The sequence below is a fragment of the Heteronotia binoei genome, chromosome 8 (genome assembly GCF_032191835.1).
Source record: "Heteronotia binoei isolate CCM8104 ecotype False Entrance Well chromosome 8, APGP_CSIRO_Hbin_v1, whole genome shotgun sequence".
Taxonomy (NCBI): domain Eukaryota; kingdom Metazoa; phylum Chordata; class Lepidosauria; order Squamata; family Gekkonidae; genus Heteronotia; species Heteronotia binoei.
The window spans coordinates 3,314,647-3,332,004 of record NC_083230.1 but is presented as its reverse complement, the minus strand read 5'-3'; the positions used below and the strand labels follow the sequence as shown (position 1 = coordinate 3,332,004).

General features: G+C 40.0%; 1 protein-coding gene across 2 annotated transcripts in view; it reads left to right on the top strand.

Moving 5' to 3' along the window:
* GNAI1 (G protein subunit alpha i1) overlaps positions 1–16,040 on the top strand; it is a 28,565-nt gene extending 12,525 nt beyond the window's left edge. For both annotated transcript variants that reach the window (XM_060244664.1, XM_060244665.1), the window contains exons 4-8: positions 1,102–1,259; positions 3,217–3,345; positions 10,076–10,205; positions 11,051–11,204; positions 14,031–16,040. In XM_060244664.1, coding sequence (XP_060100647.1) covers positions 1,102–1,259; positions 3,217–3,345; positions 10,076–10,205; positions 11,051–11,204; positions 14,031–14,221 — 762 coding nt within the window. In that variant the 3' untranslated portion in view covers positions 14,222–16,040. The remainder of the gene's footprint in view (positions 1–1,101; positions 1,260–3,216; positions 3,346–10,075; positions 10,206–11,050; positions 11,205–14,030) is intronic.
* The last annotated feature ends 1,318 nt before the right edge of the window (positions 16,041–17,358 follow it).

Below are 17,358 nucleotides of genomic sequence, written 5' to 3'. Positions count from 1 at the left end.
TAGGTGGGATTTTTTTTTGTCCCAGTGTACATCACGTTACACTTACAAACATTGAACTTTTTGCCACATTGTTGTCCACTCATCCAGTTTGTGGAGTTCTTCTTGGAGCTCTTCACAGTCAACCTTGGTTTTAATCATCATGAATAATTTGTTGTCATCTGCAAACTTGGCCACCACACTATTCACATCTAATTCCAGATCATTTTTGAATAAAGTAAAGAGAGCTGCCCCCCAACCGATCCTTGTGGGGGGCAGCACTCTACTTACTTGTCTACCATTGTCCGCATGTTTATTCACTTTCTCAAAGAAGTCAAAAAGCTTGGTGAGACAGGACTTCCCTTTTCAGAAACCATGCTGATTTTCCATCAGCCCATCAGGCTTTGTGCCCAGCAATTCACTCTTTGATTAGAGTTTTTACTAATTTGCCTGAGACAGACATTAGACTGACTGGTCTGTAATTTTCTGGTTCCCTTTTTTAAAATTAGTGTAACATTTGCTACTCTCCAGTCTTCTGGTACAGTTGCTAAATTTTAGGTTACATATATGGGTTAGTAGATCAGCTATCTCAAATCTTGAGTTCCTTAAGAACTTGCAGGACGTGGAGACTTAATAAATTTTCAGTTTCCCCAGTAGGTCTAGAACTTCATCTCTGGCCACCTTAATTTGACTCAGTTCTCCAGACTCCCTTCCTAAAAATAAAGGCTGTGGCATGGGTACATGTCCCATACATTTCACAGTGAACACAGAAGCAAAAAAAAAAAAAGGTACTTGAGCTTCTCTGCCATTTCCCCATCTTCTTTTAGCAGTCCCTTGATACCTTTGCCATCCAAAGTCCCTACTGCTTCTCTGGTTGGTTTTCCTGATTTTGTGAAAGTTTGTGATAAACTGTCATCTTGAAAGATAAACTGCTGATGACTTATTCCACTTTTTAAAAACTCAGCACAGGGTTTAACGTCTGTTTAACTTGGCATATGTTGTTCCAAAGTCATCTGACTTCTCTGTCCATGTTGCAAAGTAAACAGCTGTATTACCCATTGCAACAAAATGCAAGAACTTAGAATAACAATATGTATATTTTTAATGACACCTTTTTTTAAATAGGATGACGCCAGGCAACTCTTTGCTCTCGCTGGAGCAGCAGAGGAAGGTTTTATGACAGCAGAACTTGCTGGCGTTATCAAGAGATTGTGGAAAGACTGTGGTGTTCAAGCTTCTTTTAACAGATCCAGAGAATATCAGCTCAATGACTCTGCAGCATAGTAAGCATAAGACAACAGTTAAGCCTTCACTGGTAGTGTTATGGGAGTAGCCCACACTTACCAGACAAACCATGTAGCAAAAGGAGGGTCAGGTGAATTCAAAGAAGGTGGGTCTCGTTCTAAAGTCTGATATTTCCAGATGGAGAAATTATTCCTAAAACAGAGTGCTCAGTTGTAAAACATTTTTGTTCCTGTACAGTGGGAAATGATTTTGCTAGAAGTCTGAAATATAAAATCACTAATTAGCCTACAATGAATGGCCCTTTATTTTTACAAGAATGCAAATAATTATTAATTAATCTGAAATTTTAAATGTAAGCTGTAATTGGAAAATTCCTAGGCTCCTGTTGTTTCACTGAGAGTTGACAGTTATACTTTCATAGGGAATATTGCATTAAAATAATATTTGTAACAAGTGTTTTGCACCGGTTATGTATAAGCATTATGTCAATAAAACACTTAAGGGTTTTCTTCAATTGTGTGAGAAGTTCTGAGTTAAAGGAAAAGGCACTAAAGGTCTGAGAAGGTGCAGTGAAGATTAATATGGTGTAGTCGTTAGAGTGTCAGACTAGGACTTGAAAGATCCCACTTCAAATCCTCACTCTGCCAAGGAATCTTATTGAATCACCTTGATCCAGTCACTTTCTCCCAGTCTGGCCTACCTTGCAGTGTTGTTGAGGAGAAAATGGAGGAGGAGAGAGTGATCTAAGCTGCTTTGGGTCCCCATTGGGTAGAAAAGCAGGGGATAAATGAAAGAAAGAAGCTGAAGATCCATGACTTTAAAAAACTGGTGTGGAAGGTGGCGGGTGGGAGATCACTACAGAGACAGGGGGGTTGATTTCCCACCTATACCAGAGAGATTACTCTCATCCTTCAATCTGCTGTCAGTAAAAAAGGGTTTTAAATAGCAATTTAGTTTAGTAAAACAAACAGGAATTGCTAAATCATTATAGTGTTAAAACTTTATAATGATAAGTTGCCTCAGTGTGCAAGGTCTTGGCTTTTTTCTTTTAAAGGTTATGTCTGTTTAATGTGTTTGTATCATAACTTTTCCCTAGTGGGGACCCAAAGCTGCATACATTTTTCTCCTCTCCTTATTTATCCTCACAACAACCCTGTGAGGAAAATTAGGCTGTGAGTGTGCAACTGACTCAAGGTCACCCAGCAAGATTATTTTCATAGTAAAGTGAGGATTCAAACCTGGGTCTCCCAGATTGTAGTCCAGCCTTCTAACTACTACACTGCAAGTTATGAAATAGGAGGAAATGTGCAGCCTACATTATTACACTAGATTATTAGAACATAATGATGCTATAGCACTCTGTCAGTACCATTTGATGGGGGGAATATGTATGAATATGCATGTCGGGGAAATAAAATGGCCTTGATTTAGGCAGGATCAGCAAAAATGTGCACTTTTCCATCCACACTGTTCATTACTGATGTGATCATGATCTTTCCAGAAAAGGTCATATCCAAAAATTTAAAGTAGAGAAACACATCTAAACAGTCTTAGCTGCAAGCCTGCACTTACGTTGCTTAAATCCCATCACATTTAGAATTCCCTTATTCCTTTAAGGTCATTTTTGCAGACTAATGTAAATAAAGGCAGGATATTCAGTAGATACTCAGAAGCAACTCTTGCTGGGTTTAAGGGGGCTTTCTGAGGAGTGTACATTGGATTTCAGCATTAGAGTACTTGACATTTTAACTTCCTCCTTGGCTATAGTAATGCTTTGAAATTGGCAACAGTGCATTTGTTGGTACATAATAGTCCTCTATTATCCATATTTTTTAAAAGTTTGTTTTTCTCAGAAATACCTTTTTCTCTGAAATACCTATCTGTGCATAAAGTTCTTATTGGGCATGCATTTAACAAAAAAAACAAAACACTTATATGTTTACTTGTTTGTCTGCACACTTTTTAATTTGTACTTAATGCTTGTTATATTTTTAGCTACTTAAACGACTTGGACAGGATAGCTCAAACAAGCTACATCCCAACACAGCAGGATGTTCTCAGGACTCGAGTAAAAACTACAGGAATTGTGGAAACCCACTTTACTTTCAAAGACCTCCATTTTAAGTGAGTTAAGCACTTGAAAACATATCCTATATTTTGGGTACATAATTGGTTAGAAAATCTGAATTGTTTCTCATAAAAAAATGGGAACAACCTATTCTGTATATGTAGATACTTTCCTAGCGGCCACTGGAAAATGCCACCATCCAAACAGTGTTTTTAAAGCCTGTGAAAAGGCAAAAAGAAACTGTTCTGTTTTCAGACAAACTCCATGTCTATTAGCTCAGTCTTAGGCTACTTCATGTAATGCACTGAGAATTCATGTCATGAGTTCCGTAGAAGAGAGATTTTAAAAATCTTTCAGACCCCTCTCGTGATAAAGGTATTTATTACACATGTACCATATTTCAGCTTTGTCTTTTGTAAGAAAAAGTGATTTTGATATTCCCTTTCTTGAGGGCCAAGTAAGTGTGAATTTATTGTCTTTCCATTCTTTGAGACACATTTAAAATGCTGTGAAGGTAACTGAAGTAAATTCATCAAATGTTTATTAATTTAAGCAGTTATATCCTGTATGTATACTATAGCAGTTCAGGTCACCTTGCAAATGCCAGACTAACAATTCCCAGGCCATTAAAAACATAAAACCAGTGAACTACACTCTCTAATGCCCATTATAATAAACGACATCCCACAACATAATCCCATGCAGTTGGTTTCCTGCCACACCTGATCTGAACAGAACAGCCTTGTGTCTTTTCTGAAAATGATCTAAAGTAGGAACCTTCCTCACATCCTCAAGGGATGTATGGCAATTCAGGACTATCATCAAGAAAGTGGCAGCCCATGCAGTGACTGATTGGAGGGTTGGGGGGGGGGCTTCACCCAGAAAAGGGAGTTTGGGAACTTTTAAACAGGCACATAATGAACTTCTGGAACAAAATGATTTCATACAACTAATCATCTTTGAATCATTAGATTTGTATTAAAGCTGCTTTTTTGTTTTTTGGGTGGAGTACTCGGAGGACTAAATAACATGAAGTGGTAAGGTACCTACCTTAGTTACCATTGAAACAATTTACCTGTGGTGATAGACCTCAGATCTCAATCTTTAAACAAGAGTGTATGCATTTTGATTTCCACAAGATATCATTATCTTCCCTTCATCTCCCCTTGTAAGATGCATGAAAACTGAACTGCCATTACATATTTTGGGCTTGTACCATGGCTGCCTTCATATTACAGAACAGCCTGCTTGAGATTGTCAGGAGGCAGATCCCGTCCCCATGGCCTTAATTGGCTTTGGAAGACTGAATTGTCTAAGAAGGCATTTGAGGGTAGCCATACAGTCATATTTTATCTTATGTTGGCTTTCTGGATTTCTTATTTGCATTAGTTTATATTTAGGCTTCCCAATCCCCAGGTCCCAGCAGGGGATCCCCCGGTTTTACAGGCTTCCCCCCATCCCCAGCCAGCTGGCTGGCAGGGGAAGCCCTGCCCCCACAGCCACCGCACATCTCTAGATCTCCGGCAGGTTTAGAAACCTGCAAACAAGTCCATTTCAAAATGTGTGTGTGTCTGTGTGCCTTAAAGTTGAGCAGAAAGTACTTCATGGGAAGGGTCAGAAATACAGTCCCTCGGTCTGTTTTGCTTTCATTTCGGAGGAACTAAATGTGTGTGTGTGTGTGAGAGAGAGAGAGAGAGCAGCATAGCCCCTGTTCTTTTCAGTAAGTGTGTCTGTGTGTGTGAGAGAGAGAGGGTTATCAATCTCCAGGTTTGGAGGCTCCTCCCCCCCAACCACCTTAGGGTCATCAGAAAGTGGCCGGGGGGCAAGGGAGGGTGTCGATTTATCGTTATTATCGCTAGTCCTGGTAGGCGAGTCAGTATAGCAAGCAATAGTCCAATGACACTCCGTGTTTAACTATATGCAATTTATTTACAAAATTTACATTCACCAGCAAAGTGCTCCGCCAAGCAGCCATCTAGAGTAGAAGGATACATTGCACAGCACAGCACTGCTTATATACGAATTACATAGTCTCTGCTCCAATGGGTTACAAATGCTGAATCATTGTGCACTAGACACTCAATCTCTGCACTCGTTACCCAATGCCAGTCAGAACTGGTTTCACTTTGTTGAGACTTGCTAAACACTGATGTCATTTTGACACTGACTGTCAGTTAGATCAGCATGATCTCAGGAGTCACTAGCCTCATGCCTTATTGAGCATTTGTATATGCTGACAGGGAAATGTCTACTGGGCAATTATTCCCTATGGAGAACAATTCCCATAGGCAATAATGGGGAATTGATCCGTGGGTATCGGGGGCTCTGAGGGGACTGTTTTTTGAGGTAGAGGCACCAAATTTTCAGTATAGCATCTAGTGCCTCTCCCCAAAATACCCCCCAAGTTTCAAAACGATTGGACCAGGAGGTACTATTCTGTGAGCCCCAAAAGATGGTCCCCCTATCCTTCATTATTTCCTATGGAAGAAAGGCATTTAAAAAGGTGTGCTGTCCCTTTAAATGTGATGGCCAGAACTCCCTTGGAGTTCAATGCTTGTCACACCCTTGTTCCTGGCTCCACCCCCAATGTTTCCTGGCTCCGCTCCCAAAGTCCCCAGATATTTCTTGAATTGGACTTGGCAACCCTATTTATATTGCTGTTTGAACTGATGTTTTAATGTTTTTTATGAGCTGCAAAGTTAGGTTAGAAGTATGTTAAACAAATACATATAAGGAGCTGGTGAGAATGCTGATAAACAAAGCCCTGTAATGTGTAGCATTGCTGGGGCAGTCTACAAATAACAGATTTTTGGCATGGAAGAGAATTACCCCTTTCCTTTGACGAAAAGAAAATAAATACTGAAGCACTGGCAGTATTCAGAGGTTGAAGTCTGCACCAGTAAGCAAAGAAACCTGTTGCTTATACATACTATGTAAAACTAACAGTTTGGAGCACAGTCAAAGTCATTTATTATGCTATTAAACCTGCATGACACACAGAATGAAATATACCATACTCATCCCTTGAATCATTAGACATTTCAGATAAAACCGTAATAAACTTTGCATAAAAGTTGTAAATAAAGTTCTCATTTACTAGGAAATAGTCTATGGTGCTAGCCTTTGGCCCTGGCATAAATGTATATTCTCCGGGGAGCTGTTAAAAATAGAAAGATTTAGTCTTTTAGCCGTTTTTGCCAGGCAAAAGCCCACATAGTTAGCCTTTTCGTCTTTGAAGGAGCATGGATAATAATTTGACAGTCCTTCAAGGCATAAAGGAAGCGGTCATCCAGGCCCATTCTTGCATTGAGATCTCCTCCCAGTAGAATGAATTCAGCTGGATAGTTTGATAAAAGATCTTCAACATAGCCAGTTCTGTCCATGTTTCTTTCAGACTGGCTATTTTATGTTGAGGAGGCAGGTAGGTGTCAATTATTAATAGTGCTTCTGAGATAAATTGGAGATGAACTGCCATAGCTTGATGTTTTAAAGCAGGCAAAGGGGGACAGCTTGCTGCCAAAGATGTAGATATCAGAATGCCTAGGCTGCCTTTTAGTCTCCCGGGGCTAGGCCTTGTATTGCCTCTGCTTTGAAAGATTGATATCCTTTTACCTCAAGGTCTTTTATTGTCCAGGTTTCCTGAATCAGCATAATGGTGTATTGTCTTTGGGAAAAAGATTTATTGAGGCCAATGCCCTATACCCAGACCACATTTTTCCATATTGAAATTTTTAGGGACATAATTGTATCTGGATCACGCTGGTCAATACACCGTCATGCTGTTGGTATTGTATTTTTGGCTCAGTGGTGTCTTCTATTGTAGTGATTTTTGTTCCACTAAATCATTAGTCAAAGGTTCTTGGCCTATAAGTCCAAAGTAGGGTCAAGAGCCCTGTCACTTTAAACTTATAAATTAGGCCTCTTGCCTGATGTCCCAAGTGTTTTCAGAGAATGGGATTGGTATGTGGCCTGCCATAAACAGTCAGGTGGGAGTTAGCACTAGCTATCTCCCAATTAAGAGCATTCCACCCAGCTGTAGAATCAAGGCCATCAAAGATCAACCCCCATGCTAGCAATTAACTCAAGGGGTGACATCTTTGTGCTGGCTCCCAGTTGGTTGAGAAGGGTCCAGCAACTGGTCTGGATCAGGCATAAACTTTGACTATCCAGTCCATTGTTGAGTCTGATCCACTTAGGCTTCTTATGTGTGGCTATGCTGTACATCTGATCCAACTCAGGCTGTATTTCGTGTTGCTATGCTGAGAGTCTGAACCTTTGGACTGCTTGTTTTGTCTTCATGTCATTCTGCTGTGCCTGACTGAAAGCTAAGAATCTTTTGTGCAACATCCTTATGCCTTCTGACTATGTTTGGGTAGATATGACAATTGTTTAGTCATGCTGGATAAGCTTAGATTCTTTTATTTTCCTTACTGGCCACAAGCATGTTTCTCTGTTAAATGCACACAATAAAATAATTTTTATTATTATGTTTTGTGAAGTCTGTTGCTCTGGAGTCTCAAAGCCTAGTCTAGTGCCTAGGCTACTTGCTACCTCTTAAAGTGATAACTTGTATTTTCTAGCAAGCCAACCTTGCAGGGCTCTTGTAACCTCCTGGTAAAGGCTGGAGATTTCACCGTCCTCCTGCCTAGGGCTTTGTTCTCGGGTGTGGTGGCAGTCTACTACTGAGCACTGGGGTTCTGGGGCTTAGAAGGAGTTTTGAGAGCCCAGAAGCCTAGTCCAAAAATATAAAAACTTAGAAGCACGGTTTGTGCTCCAAGACATCTATAATCATGCAAAACTCAGGATCATCTGCAGCAACAGCCAGATTAGTATCTATTAGCACAGCTGGCACAAGGAAGAGCTGGTTTTGCCTTGGAAAGCTAGAAATAGCAACCCTGAGCTCTGTTTAGATGGGTTAAAAGTATCTGGGTAGCAATTTAATGATCTTTCTTCAGAGAAAGAATCCTGCTTAATTTTTCTTAAGGAGGCTACCAAGGTTAGCGTTCGATTTAACAAGACATCCTGCTCCTCTGTTGGTGGGGAGCTGAAGGAGGCTAGATGACTGTTTTTGATCTCTTCCTTGGTTTGTCCAGCATCAAAAATGTTCTTCTTTGATACAGAATGGGAGGGGGGAATGTGATGTTCCGATTTCATCGCTGTTCCTTGACTTGTTTGGGCGGAGGTAGATTTGAGGGGCCTGGCTGGCCTGTCAAGGTTGAATGGTACAAAAAAATCTGTATTTTTTTAGGTGTCAGAATTAAAAGTGGCTTAGCTGTCTCTTTAATTAGCTATCTCTTTGAGGATTAATTTCTAGGTTATAGAATTTCTAAAGTATCTCTGATCTCAAATTTAACAAGAACCTGGGCTTGTTCATGCATGAGGTTAGGAATTTGGTTTGTGCAGGAAAACAGTAGGAACCAATCATAACAAATAAAGACTAGCAGGTATTCCACCTTTGTGAGGTCAATATCACCAGACTCGGTCTTGAGTAGAAAAGCCAGATGGCTTTTACTCTGCTATTTTGAGGCCCAATTAATATATTTTCCCCAGTATGGGAAAACATTTATAGCCACACACAGTGGATCATAGATCAGCGTATAAGAATTGTTCTTACAGTTGATGAGGGTAGTTTCAAGAGCTCGCTGACTTTTCCCATTTAGCTCCTTAATAATCTCATCACTGGAGGTAGGTCTAATAGGACATTTGTGGAATTGTTATATTTTGTATTGATATCCCCATCCAGCATCTTGCAGCAAGCCCTTGATCAAATTAAGTTTGCGAAAAAAAATTTGGAGCGACTCTGTGATTAAGTAATGTATGATTTGCAAGGAAGTCCAACCCCTCAAATTTTTCAAAAACTGTTGGGAGGGCAGAAAGTTGACTTCATGAGTATAATTTTCCTCAGCCTGGCATCTCCTTTCTCTTCAGCTTCAGCTTCCAGGCAATCAAGCCTATTCTGTAGCTTTAGTGGAACAAAACATCTACTCTGGATTGCTTGCTCAGTGGGGATATTTTGTCTCCCCTGGCACATAAATCCTTTTTTGGTCCATAGCCTGTAATATATAGTAGTAAGTGTGTGTGGGGGAGTTCTTAGGGCCACTCCAGATTATAGGTCTAAGCACAGTTCTTTGTCCCCTTTCTTCTGAGTGAGCAGTCTCTCAATTAAAGTCATAAACTGCCCGGAATTCTCCTTGTGTGCTTTATTTATCTTTTGATTTTCCTCAGTGTAGAACTCAGATAATAGCAAAATGAATCTGATTTATTTCCCCCTGACTCCAAGATTTAAAAAAAACCCAGATGAACAGACCACTCACCCGTCTATTTCCCTATCTGGCTGAGAAGTTCTTGATAGCAGTTTCATTATCTCAAGAGTAGGGAAGTTCCCTGTAATCTTGTTATTAGCTTCAGCTAGCTGGTCGGATGACCGTGAATAAAGTACTACTACTAGCTTCAGCTAGGTTATCTCAGTAAGCTTAGTCAACTCCTGCTCTGTCTGGGCTTACAGAGCTTCTCAGCAGACTTTGTTCTCCAAACAAGAATGAAATATTTTGCAATGTTCACCGGCAATTAATTAGCTGGATTCAATAAGCTTAAACCACAGAGCTCATCCGAGTGCATCTGTGCTGGGGGCCACCCAATCAGAAACCCCCTTTGGAGCAGAATGTAAACTGGCTAGAATTTTTTGGGCCTCTGTTTTCAAACCAGAATTAACAGGAATAGAATTCTTGTCTTAAAAATGATATATTCTTAAAATCAACCACTAAACGTATGTTTTCTGTTTGGCAGGATGTTTGATGTTGGAGGTCAGCGATCAGAGCGGAAGAAATGGATTCATTGTTTTGAGGGAGTCACAGCCATAATTTTTTGTGTGGCTCTGAGTGATTATGACTTGGTCCTGGCTGAAGATGAGGAAATGGCAAGTAAATCAATTTTGAAAGCAAAAGTCTCTCTAATTATCATTGTTAACTATAATTATAAAACCCAAACTTCAGTCCATTGTTTTTAGGAAGTTATCTTTCTGGTTCATAATAGTATCATCTTAAGCATAGTGCACCCTTTTAAGCCCATTTACTTCAGTTTACTTCAGTGGATTCAGCAGGGGGCAATTCTGCTTATTGTTAAAAGTACACCCAAACTGGACAGTGGACTCAAAACTTTATATCAAAGCTATGTATTTCATGATTGTATTTGTGTTATAAATTTTAACTTGCTGTGTACAGTCAAAGTCTGTTTTGTATGCATTGGTAAACTATTTGGATTCTGGTTATTGCCTGAACATTTCCCCTCCTGGTTCCAGTTCTAACTTTAAACAAGAGTTGAGGAAAGACATAACCAGTGGAAGAACTGCCTTATTCTTTTTCCTACTCTCCTTTACATACCTGTCTACAATATTTCATAAGTTCCATTACTCTTTCACTTGCAACAAAAACACATCCATCAATTTGAGAGTTACGTATGTGATTAACTATGCAGTCCTGTTCAGAATTACTCCTGTTTTAAGATGAAATTAGTTATCTTTGACTGGGATAATTCTGCATAGGATTAATGTGTCCTGCTGAATCAGTGTACGGGCTCATTGATTTTTTTTTATCCAGCTAACTGACCATTTCATTTCTGCTTGGAAGCGTTTAGTCATGGGGAGAAAATTCTGCTCCCTGACTTTCATAAAATAGTTTTTATTTCCTGATTGTTCGTAAGCAAAGGTCTATGTGATATATATGTGAGGACTGTGCAATATGTAGTAATTTCTTTCCATTGCAGAATAGGATGCATGAGAGCATGAAATTGTTTGACAGCATCTGCAACAATAAATGGTTTACAGACACATCTATTATCCTTTTCTTAAATAAGAAGGATCTCTTTGAAGAAAAAATCAAAAGGAGTCCTCTCACAATTTGTTACCCAGAATATACAGGTACTTAATTTTTAAGCAGAAAAAGATAGCAGGAAAAATCTTGAGTGTACTTATCTGTATAATATGTTAATGAACATAGGGTGATTTGTGTTCATTTTACTGACTGGTGATGTGAATTTTGATCTTTATTCGTAAGAGGTCAAAAGTCAGAAGCAGGTGTTCAACTGTACCTGTGGCTCCAATGAGGAACTATGCCAAGGAACATTCTAGAAACAGTAGAGGATTCCCCTTTAAAATCAGCAGGAGGAGTGCTGGTGTGTTGGAGGGAAAAATTCTGGAAAAGATTACATTCTCTTCCATTTCTCAGGATTTGAAGGTTTGTTTAGCTTCAGAATACACATTAGATACACTTTATGGAATACTGCCGTTCTTTTAAGAGGTATGCTTTCAGCTCTCCTGTGACAGGTGTGTGTGAGGCACCCAGACTCATATGGGCTTAGGAATTTGTTTTAAAAGCTTTCTTTTAACATTATGAAATTCACATTAAGGATAGGGAAAAAACAGTGATGAATAATTCCTAATTGCTTAATAAATTTATTATAGACTATTGATAAAAATACTATTTAATCTATAAATTCAAAATGACTTAAGTAAAAATCACCTTAAATCTGGTTTATTAAGCTGTTGACACATATTACAGTCAGCATTTGTTCTTAACATACTATCTTTCAGAATACCAAAATGTCTGAAACGATTACTTAAAACTCAGTGGTACTCACTTCATGCATCATGGAGAGCCACACTCATAATTACCATCAAACAAAAGAGCCACATCCATTCCTGGTATGAGGTCAGCACTTTAGGAAGGTTTGTAGCTTCCTCATTCTTCTGGTGGCAGTTGTTTCAAAGTGAGAAGCAGCTTCCAACCAAAGGCCACACCAAGCAAGAACCTTGTCCCCTTTCCTGAAACATTGTATGTGCCACATTGGTGAACAGTGCTCAGCATGTCAAAAAGCCACATATGTCTTCTGAGTAGGATTGCTGTGTTGAAAAATACCTGGATACTTTGGGGGTGGATCTGGGAGAGGATAGGGTTTGGGGAGGGTCCTCAGCATGCTACAATGCTATAGAGTCCACCCTTCACAGCAGCCATTTTCTCCAGGGGCTGAAATACAGGCTTCAGTGTAAATATGACTGAAGAAGTAAACACCAAAGAAGCAATGTTAAACACAATATCAATTATATGGTGCAGAGACCAGAAGTGTGAAGAAGATGAAGAAGATATTGGATTTATATCCCACCCTCCACTCCAAAGAGTCTCAGAGCGGCTCACAATCTCCTTTACCTTCCTCCCCCTTCCAAAGTGTGCACATTGATCTGAACAAACATTATCTGTGGCTCCATAAATAATTGTTTTGTTGAAAAAGGGATAGAGCTGATAAAGGCATTCGAAATCACCTATTAGTTCTACAAAAAGCAAGTCCTTTCTCTCTTCTGGAGATCCTGTTTTCCAGTTGCCATGGATTCCTTTGTTTGTTACAGTTAAGCCTTGATTCAGGATCGCTCTGACACAAACATTGACTGTTTGGGAAGTGAATATAGAATACACGCCAACTAGAGCCTTGGGGAAGTATAGTGACATTTACCAAACCTCTCTGTTGCAGCTTGCATGGTGATTTAAAGAGACAGTATTTACTTTGGAATCCAAGTCTGTGGCTATTGTGAATTGTAACACTTGGGTTATATGATTGTGTATGTAAAAGTTATGAAATTTAGAATATATAATTGATATTGTGTTTAACATTGTTTCTTCAGTGTTTACTTCAGTAATTTTCTCCAGGGAAGCTGATCTCTGCCAGCTGGAGATCAGTTGTAAAAGTGGGAGATCTCCAGATCCCACATGGAGGTTGGCAAACCTACATCCTGAGCCACTGAGCAAGTATCACTGTTTTAAAACCTCTGAAATGAGAATATTGATTCTCTGTTTGGAAATAGGCCAAAAAAGAGGCAATGGCTCTTTTATTGACCATGAAGCAAAGTTACACAGTTGCATACAAAATATAAACAATACTTCAGGACTTTAGTGGGTTTTATTTACACCATATCATAATTGGGTTTATTTTTACTCTTATCTACAAGTGGCATCAGATTTCCAAGCCACATGCTCAACAGAAATATCAAATTAAAAAATCTTTTTATATCATCGTTCTTACAAAGTGATCTACCAATCAATTCTAGAGTGAACATACTTCATGCAGAGCTACTAACTAATAGAGATATAAAATTCCCAGAAATTTTGAAACTATGAGGTGGGTGGGATTAAATATTTGCTGTCTTATCAAACTTAAACTGATTTTACTGCTTTAACAACAGAAAATGCATAATTATAACTTTTTGTCCCTCCATCAAAGTGGGGCAATAAGCTATTTGAGACACAACCTCTGGGTATATGTATTATAGTGGTTTGAGGGAGGGTGAAAAGGTAATCCACAAGAGGAAATTCAGGTCAAACCAGCCAGAGAAGCCATGAAAGTCCTGCATGCTGCTCTCATAAAAGATCAGGTATCCTTCCAGGTGCAGAAATGCACCTTGCATTTAAGAGCGGTATATGTCTATGGCATACCCACCTTTAAAATCATTTCACTCATTCTAAAAGACAAAATATTTCATAGGAGGTTCCCCTTCCGCAATACTCCCCCAACCTTTCAATTTTTCTGTTGGAAAAAAAAAATGAATAAAAGACCTTAAGGAAAACCTTTTCCCACAGCTTCAGCTTTAATGTATTCACTTTAATAAAAGATCTTAAGGAAAACCTTTTCCCACAGCTTCAGCTTTAATGGTTATTTTTTTTTAGAACTGAAGTCTTGTATATTTATTTTTCCTCAGGATCGAATACATATGAAGAGGCAGCTGCATATATTCAATGTCAATTTGAGGACCTAAACAAGAGAAAAGATACGAAGGAAATTTATACTCATTTCACATGTGCCACAGATACGAAAAATGTGCAATTTGTCTTTGATGCTGTCACTGATGTCATCATAAAGAATAACCTAAAAGACTGTGGATTATTCTAAAAAAGTACATGAAATTACTTTCTTTTTTGTTTCTTCCTCTTCTCATTCTCATTGAGCAAATCTTTTTTAAAAGGCCATGAATATTTGTGTTTTTATTTATGCATTCTAATCCTGGTTTTGAATTAGGTTGAAGAACTGATTCATGAATTTACTGGCTTCAATACAGTATCTAATAGTTTGAGATATTTTATTTATGTTTCTTAAATAATGTTTGGCAACAATCAAACCACTTTGATTGTTTACTTCTGACAGTATCTGTTTATATAAACACTGAACAGAATATTTTAATAACTTAATACTCCCTGCAGGGTATCCATGTTTTAAGAACTGCTTGCAATTGGGACTCAAAAATTCTTTTGTCTTTTTCTTTGTTTAAACAAACCCCTTTATGAAATCTTATTTTCTATGATATATATGTTGCCTTATTTTCCCCCTTAAATTTTATTTATAAAATGAAAGATCCTTTATATCTACTCAGGATTAAATGGGATATAACCCAGCCATTTCCCCATAATTAGTCCCCCCCCCCAAAAAAAAATTACAGCAGACAAACTGTTCTGCCACCATGTGTTCTTTCTGTCCTAAAAATGCAGCGTTTAAAAGCTGATGAGAACTATGGCTGTGATCCAGCATGTAGAAGCAAGGTATTTTTATATAGGGGAAAATGTATGAGCACATGCCCCTTACATTCTTGACTTCTGTCTGCCTTTGCTGGTAGCATAACACTGGAGTCCCATGCATGTATGCATCATAGTTCTTCAGCATGTCGTAGTCATTTTGTAAGTTTATAACCATCTCTGACGAGAGATTTGCAAAAAGGAAAGGGCTTAGCATTGAAACCAAGGAGGATGCTTCAAACTTCTTGCAATGGTACAACTGCAGGATTTCCAAAAGGCCCATGAGCATGTACACTTTCATGCACGTAAGGATAGGTGGTTGACTCTCTCCCCACCCCCTCTTTCTGGCAGCTCCTCATGTGGGCCTGTTGCTTGAAGTGGGAAGCAGAATAGTCCTGCATTCTTGGGAACATTACCTACTATGTTCCTCCTGAAAGGGCGAACTGCCTTCTGAGAGTGGCTTGTCTCTCTAGAGAGGAGAGCTGCTGTAGGAGAAATAAAACTTCCAAAGAAGGTTCCAGTTTGAATCTCCTGTGGCTGATTGATATGTAAAATATTGCTTTGAATTATAGCCATATTGTTTATTGCCTTATAGGTAATGCCAGTAAAGAGTTTTTGATGCTTATAAACATGAAATGATGAGGGGGTTTGTAAATAAGTTTTAGATCGATTTCGCACTCACTTTACGCCACTCTCACATTCATCTTCTCAGCATGGCTTCCTTCCAGTTTCACACTATCTGCCCTGGGGCTGCAGCAAGCATCGCTGTTTTTGCACAGCAAACAGACATGGTTAAAAACCAGTTTCTGTTTGCTGCGCGAAAACACCGATGCTTGTTGCAACCGCGGGGCAGATAGTGTGAAATCGGAAGGAAGCCGCACTGAGAAGATGAATGTGAGAGCGGCATAAGGTGAAGGTGTCCTGTCCGCTAAAAGATGAACATCTGCTATTTTGATGTATTCCTTTATGTAGGTACGTTGGAAGGCTTTCCTACGTGACATGTTTTATCAATATCTTTCAACCAAACCATATATTACTTTTTTCACTTGTTCCCCACAGCTACACAGCAGATGCAGGGAAACAAAAAGCACAAACAGGGTTTGTGAGGCATGCACAAAAGAGGGAGGAGGGACTCTTGCTTCTCTGGTGGTCCCAGTGTCAAGCATCAGTATTTCGAATAAAAAGCAGCTGTTTGATACAAAGACTCGTTTTATTGATAATCCGTTGTTGGCTCAAGGTATGATACCTTGAGAGTGATACAGTGTGTCACACAGCATAATGTTTTAAGGGCTACTTCAAAGGCAATAGAAGAGATAGCTTCAAGTCATAACATACCATTGTGAATTACTACAGATATTCAAAATACTACCCGTTGTTATTATGCGGTTATAACTTGCCTGGTTCCCTGGTTACAGCCATATAACCTGCGTCTCTTGATAAGCGGTATGAATGGGAACAATTCGGGGGAGGTGCCTCCTTTCTTTCTATCATCAAAGTTACTTGCATTCCTACGTTTTCTACCCAGAGGTGAGAAAAGAAAAGAAAGGCGAGAAAAGCGGGGGGGGGGGGGGAGCCAGCTTTGAAATGCAATTATGGGAAAGAGGAGCTTCCAAAACAGAGTGAGTGGAATTGGATGCCAATAAATGTATTGATCTAACACACAGAAATATCGTGCTTGACACCCAGGAGAGGGTCAGTTCTTACTCCTGGGTAATAGCTTCTCCTCTCTGTAAGCAGGGCTGGTAGAACTTTGATCCTGGAGGGGAGGGGCTTGCCCTCTGGAAACCCAGTGCTGTCTGGCCCTGCTGTTTGGGCAGGACATGCCGACTGAGCTCTTAGAGCTTAGTACCCGGAGTAAAGACTCAACAACAAAGAAGAAGAAGAAGAAGAAGAGGCGAATGGTGGCAGGGAAGGAAATGCGGACGTCATTTGCCCTCCTTCCTACAGCCTACTTGGCTCTTCAGACGGCTGCAGAGGAAAAACTCCCCCCCCCCCTTTTCGGCCCAGTGCGGCAGCAGGAAGGCCACGGTGCACAACTCACCCCCCGCTCTTCAACCTCTCATGCACTCAAGCACTCCCCGGGCCGAGGGGAAAGCAGCGGAGACAACACATGCTGGAAGGAACTACACACTGCCTGCATTGGTTTCCTGAACACTTCCACCAGGTGGCAGTAGAGCATCGCAGAGGAGATGACCTTCAAGGAGCCCGGTGAGATGCAAGCCGTTTGCCTGGTACTGGCTGGTAAGACCCCTCCCAGGATTAAGCGGTGCAGAAAACAACCCCGGAGGGGGGTGGGAGCAGACCTTTCCCATACCCCCCCCCCATGGTAACTAAGTGTCGCCCCCCCAACTGGATGACTTAAAAGATACTACAGCGTGCAGGGGATGTTAAAAGGGATTGACCCCTCCCTTCTGGCCCGGGGCCACAGCCAATGGGGGTGCAAGGCAAGGTTTGATGACTTCTTAAGGGCCCCTAATAGACTCAGGGCCTCATTAGCAAAGTAAAACATGGAAAGGGCAG